General features: G+C 41.4%; 1 protein-coding gene across 1 annotated transcript; it reads left to right on the plus strand.

Annotated features, from left to right (window-relative positions):
* Positions 1–365: 365 nt before the first annotated feature.
* LOC138871565 (uncharacterized) lies at positions 366–863 on the plus strand. Its single transcript, XM_070149451.1, has one exon. The coding sequence runs from the start codon at positions 366–368 to the stop codon at positions 861–863; it is 498 nt and encodes a 165-aa protein (XP_070005552.1).
* Positions 864–5,978: the final 5,115 nt, after the last annotated feature.

The raw sequence follows: 5,978 nt of genomic DNA on the forward strand, positions 1-5,978 counted from the left end.
TACGCGAATGAACGAAGCCAGTTCTTCCTGGTGCTCCCGTAAATCAAACAACGCAGAGGGTCGATCACAACACCCCGAGGGGTAAGGTCATCTCTGATAAGCCGAGGGGGAGCAGATCTGGTCATAACAATGAGAGTGATCCCTTTAAAATCGAACTTATGCGGTTTATGAGGGATGTAAACGCTCGAATGGATCAAATTCTGGGTGCACAACCAGTGCCGAAGGGGCCAGACTCAAAGAAGAACACGCAAGTGCAGTATAAACCAAGTGTGACACCAGAATTGATCCCAAAATAGTTTAAAATGCCAGAAGTTCCTAAATATGATGGGACTTAAGATTCCCAAGAACATATCGCCACCTATAGAATGACGGTGAAGGGGAATAATTTAGCTCCCCATAAGATTAAGTCAATTTTGCTGAAGAAATTTGGGGAAACTCTTACGAAGCGAGCCCTGACGTGGTATTCACTTTTGCCTGAGCATTCTATAAATTCGTTTGAGATGCTCGTGGTCTCTTTCATCAAGGCCCATGTTGGGGCCAGAAAGGTACAGTCCCAAAAGGCCGATATATTCAAGATTGCACAAGGAGAGTCCGAGTTGCTGCGGGAGTTTGTAACCAGATTCCAGAAGGAAAGGATGTTGCTACAGGTCGTACCGAACGAATGGACAGCTGAAACATTAATCAAAGATCTAAATCCGAGAAGCTCCAACGCTTCCCTAAAATTGAAAGAAAGTCTGGTCGAGTTCCAAGCAACAACTTGGGAAGATATTTACAACCGGTATGAGTCAAAGATAACGATTGAGGATGATCAGCTTGGTTTCCCAGTGTCGGTTAAGGGTCGGGACCTAGAGACGACTAAATAGAAATCGAATGACGATTTCGACAAAGATCGACAGTCTTCAAGGAGTCAGTTTTTGCCCTATGAGCGGACCAAAGGATGTGGCTGAGGTTTCCTATCAGCGGATAGACTCGCACCGATAGGAGAGCTGATCGCGGTCGAAATAAGATGTCATTACAGGACAAGGAAACGTTAGGTTCTCGAGATTCTTCCTACCTCAGACTTTCCGAATACAACTTCAATGTCAGCGTTGTAGAGCTTCGGCTATGAGGAACATTAAAGAAGCACAGTTCCCGAAGCTAATAAGATTTGATCCTAGCTAGAGGGATCCTAATTTGTGTTGCGAATATCACAGGACAAACGGTCACCGGGCTGGGGACTGCTGGCATCTGCGTGAAGAGGTGGCGATATTGCTGAAAAACGGCCATCTCAGGGAATCTATAAGTGACCGATTCAAAAGCAACTAGGGTCGCAACTGTAATAACACGGAGCCTTCGAAAGCAGGGGAAGATCCCCCACGCCTGACGATTAATATGATTTTTTTTTGGGGGGGTGGGGGCGCAGATTAACGGGTTACATTCTCGACGGAAAAAATACGAAGGTGTTAAGGACCCACAACAAGAGACTCCGTGTAGTCACTGAAGACGACATTACTTTTATGCAGGAAGACGCGGATGGTTGCTGCTATCGCATAATGACACCTTAGTAATCTCTTTAAATGTCTTAGATTTTAAAATTGAACGTGTTATGGTGGATCCAGGAAGTTCGGCCAACATCATACAATGGAGGGTGTTGGGGCAAGCTAAGCTCACCACAAGCATCATTCCGGCCATAAAGCTCCTCGTCGGGTTCAACCTAGCAAGTGTGATAACTCGAGGAGAGATCCTTCTATCTACGAATGCTGAAGGGGTGAGGAAGACAACCCTTTTCGAGGTGGTAGACGGAGATATGGGCAATAATATTATCTTGGGTAGACCGTGGTTCGACGAGATAAAAGATGTACCATCGACATATCACTAGTTGCTGAAATTCTCAACTCCCAAGGGAATTAAGCAAATAAGAGGTGACCAACCAACAACAAGGGAGATGAATGCAATCTCAGTTCCTAGTAGCAAAGGGAAGAAGCATGCGGCATAGCAATTACAGGAACTGATGCCTGTTCTCAAACCGAGCAAAGTCAACTATGGGGAAGAGTCACCGAAATCCTATCAGGTGCCGAGGTGTTTTCAGGTACCAGAAGAGACGCATGAAAAAAAATCCACAGCGAAAGAACTTGATCAAGTCGCATTATTCGAAAAGTTCTTGGAGGGGAAGTTCCACTTGGGGAAAGGACTGCACCCCGAACTCGGGTCTGGGTTTATTGAATTCCTTAAATTTAATATCGATCATTTTGCATGGTCGAGTGCAGATATGACAGGTATTCCGCCAGAAGTGGTCATGCAAAAACTAAGCTTGGATCCTAGCATCCCTCCGGTAAGGTAGAAAAAACGTCCTATTACCGAGGTCAGAAACAAATTGGTCAAAGAAGGGGTAACTCATTTTCTTGATATCAGTTCAATTTGAGAAGTAAAGTATCCTGACTGGCTAGCTAACTTAGTAATAGTTCCAAAGAAGAATAATAATTTTGCATGTGCATATATTATACAGACTTAAATAAGGAGTGCCCAAAAGATTCATTCCCATTGCCAAACATTGATCAAATGATTGATGCAACGGTCATGCATCAATTAATGAGTTTCCTCGATGCTTACTCCGGGTACAACCAAATCAAAATGAAATCGGATTCAGCTCTAATGGCCCACCTAACAAAAAATAATGACTAATTATCCTAACCCTCTTTCAATTTTTTTTTATAATAAATTTTCTCCTTATTTCAGTTATATCCACCCTTCTTCCTCATTTTTCCACGGTTCTTTCTTATTTTTTCACATTTCTTCTTTATTTTCACATTCTTCTTCATTTTTACCCTTTTTTCTTCAGTTCTCCGTATGTTTTTTTTTAAAAAAAAATCTCCCCTCTTATTTCCTCTAAAATGATTTATTCTCTTTCTTAGTTTCCTCTAAAATGATTCATTCTCTTTCTTATTTTAGTCCCTTTTTATGTTTTACATATTGTTGAAAGAATACCAATTTAAATCGTCTTATTAAACTTAACAATTTTTAGAGAATAAAGTTGAATCTTTTGAACCTTCTATATATAATCTCTGTAATTAGAGAATGTAATTGCTGGCCAATTGATTTTTTATTTGCGAAATTTTATTTTGTGTAATAACATTTATGTAATATAAGATGAATTTTAAGAAATGCAACACTTTATGCCTTTATTTATATTTTTACTGTGCTACAAAGTTAATATAAATAAGGACTTATTCAATTGGAGTCTAGCATAAAATACAATCACAATTAAACCTAAAATTAACATGTACATTAGTTATTATTTTGGCCAAAACTCCTAGAATTAATCAATCACTAGTCAAACTATCCGCGCTTCGCGCGGTTATAAGAAATATGAATGATTTAAAATAATATTTTTATATTTCCAATCACGATAATATTTATCATGCATATACAAATAACTTTATATATTACTGAATCTCAAATATACATTAACCATACGTGATGGGTATGTGTATGGGGTAAAATATGTTCATATTTAATGATCGTATAAGAAAGCGACACGTGGAACCGAAGACAGAAGATAGCCAAACCCGAGGAAATGATCTCGCTTGTCATCGGAGAGAATGATACTCATAAAGACAAAATAAATGCCGTCATCCGGTAGTATTCAATAAAGAATATTCTACAGCATTAAGTGCATGATCCGTTACAGAGAATATGACATTCACTGCCTAACATTACACATTCTTCAATGACCCTCATAATTGTCATTATAAAGGAGCTTAATCCTATGACCTTATTCCCTAGGTGTAACTATAAATAGTGAGCTCTATCATCATTGCAAGGACACAAATTTTCTGACAGGCATATACTATACTTCATCAAAAGCTCAATTAACATTTTACTTTCTTGCTTATTTGCACTGTTCTTATTGCTCCCGGTAGCTCTGCGCCGGGAACTAAGATATCTACCGTTTATTCCAATTTTAAGGCTAAGTCTTATATTTCTGTCTAATTCATCTATTATTTTTGGATCAAATCAATTCACTTGTCTATAAACCACGTATAAATTCAACTGTACAACTTTACGGGTAAACAGTTTGGCGCCCACCATGGGGCATAGACAATTGTGTAATTAACTTGATCCCTGCACCTATTACTAACTTGTTTGATCCTTTGTCCTTAGCAAAAATCATTAAAAATGACAAATAATGGTTATAGTAACACACCCAACGTTGAGGCCCAAGGAAATCAGCCTCAACACAAAGATTCTATTAGCGGTACCCGCAATGAGGGGAACGAGGCCACACCGGTCCACGACGGCTGATATTTAGACATGTTCGAGAGGCGACTCCTGATGATGCTGAAGGGGAGCACGTCGTTGAAGCAGTCAAGGTCTTGCAGGAGCAACATGAGGACATTATAGGACATCTCACATGACAGAATAAGGTCATGACGGAGCTGAAGAAGGCATTGTGGGGAGCTTCCAGCAATACGCGAATGAATGAAGCCAGTTCTTCCCGGTTCTCCCGTAAATCAAACAATGCAGAGGGTCGATCACAACACCCCGAGGGGTAAGGTCAGCTCTGATGAGCCGAGGGGGAGCAGACCTGGTCATAACAATGAGAGTGATCCCTTTAGAATCGAACTTATGCGGTTTATGAGGGATGTAAACGCTCGAATGGATCAAATTTTGAGTGCACAACCAGTGCCGAAGGGGCCAGACTCAAAGAAGAACACGCAAGTGCAGTATAAACCAAGTGCGACACCACAAATGATCCCAATATAGTTTAAAATGCCAGAAGTTCCTAAATATGATGGGACTTAAGATTCCCAGGAGCATATCGCCACCTATACAATGCCGGTGAAGGGGAATAAATTAGCTCCCCATAAGATTGAGTCAATTTTGTTGAAGAAATTCAGGGAGACTCTTACGAAGCGAGCCCTGACGTGGTATTCACTTTTGCCTGAGCATTCCTTAAATTCGTTTGAGATGCTCGTGGTCTCTTTCATCAAGGCCCATGCTGGGGCCAGAAAGGTACAGTCCCAAAAGGCCAATATATTCAAGATTGCACAAGGAGAGTCCGAGTTGCTGTGGGAGTTTGTAACCAGATTCCAGAAGGAAAGGATGTTGCTACAGGTCGTACCGGACGAATGGGCAGCTGAAACATTTACCAAAGATCTAAATCCAAGAAGCTCCAACGCTTCCCGAAAATTGAAAGAAAGTCTGCTCGAGTTCCATGCAACAACTTGGGCAGATATTTACACTCGGTATGAGTCAAAGATAACGATTGAGGATGATCAGCTGGGTTTCCCAGTGTCGGGACCTAGAGAAGACTAAAGAGAAATCGAATGACGATTTCGACAAAGATCGACAGTCTTCAAGGAGTTGGTTTTTGCCCTATGAGCGGGCCGAAGGATGTGGCTGAGGTTTCCTATCAGCGGATAGAATCGCTCCGATGGGAGAGCTGATCACGGTCGAAATAACATGTCATTATAGGACAAGGAAACGTTAGGTTCTCGAGATTCTTCCTACCTCAGACTTTCCGAATACAACTTCAACGTCAGCATTTTAGAGCTTCGGCTATGAGAAACATTAAAGAAGCACAGTTCCCGAAGCTAATAAGATTTGATCCTAGCTAGAGGGATCTTAATTTGTGTTGCGAATATCACAGGACAAACGGTCACCGGGCTGGGGACTGCTGGCATTTGCGTGAAGAGGTGGCGACATTGCTGAAAAACGGCCATCTCAGGGAATCTATAAGTGACAGGTTAAAAAGCAACTAGGGTCATAATCGTAATAACACGGAGCCTTTGAAAGTAGGGGAAGATCCCCCACGCCTGACGATTAACATGATTTGGGGGGGGGGAGCAGATTAACGGGTTGCATTCTCGACGGAAAAAATACGAAGGTGTTAATGACCCACAACAAGAGACTCCGTGTAATCACTGAAGACAACATTACTTTTATGCAGGAAGACGCAGATGGTTGCTGCTATCGCATGATGACACCTTGGTAATCTC

Source organism: Nicotiana sylvestris, chromosome 6 (assembly GCF_000393655.2).
Source record: "Nicotiana sylvestris chromosome 6, ASM39365v2, whole genome shotgun sequence".
Classification (NCBI taxonomy): domain Eukaryota; kingdom Viridiplantae; phylum Streptophyta; class Magnoliopsida; order Solanales; family Solanaceae; genus Nicotiana; species Nicotiana sylvestris.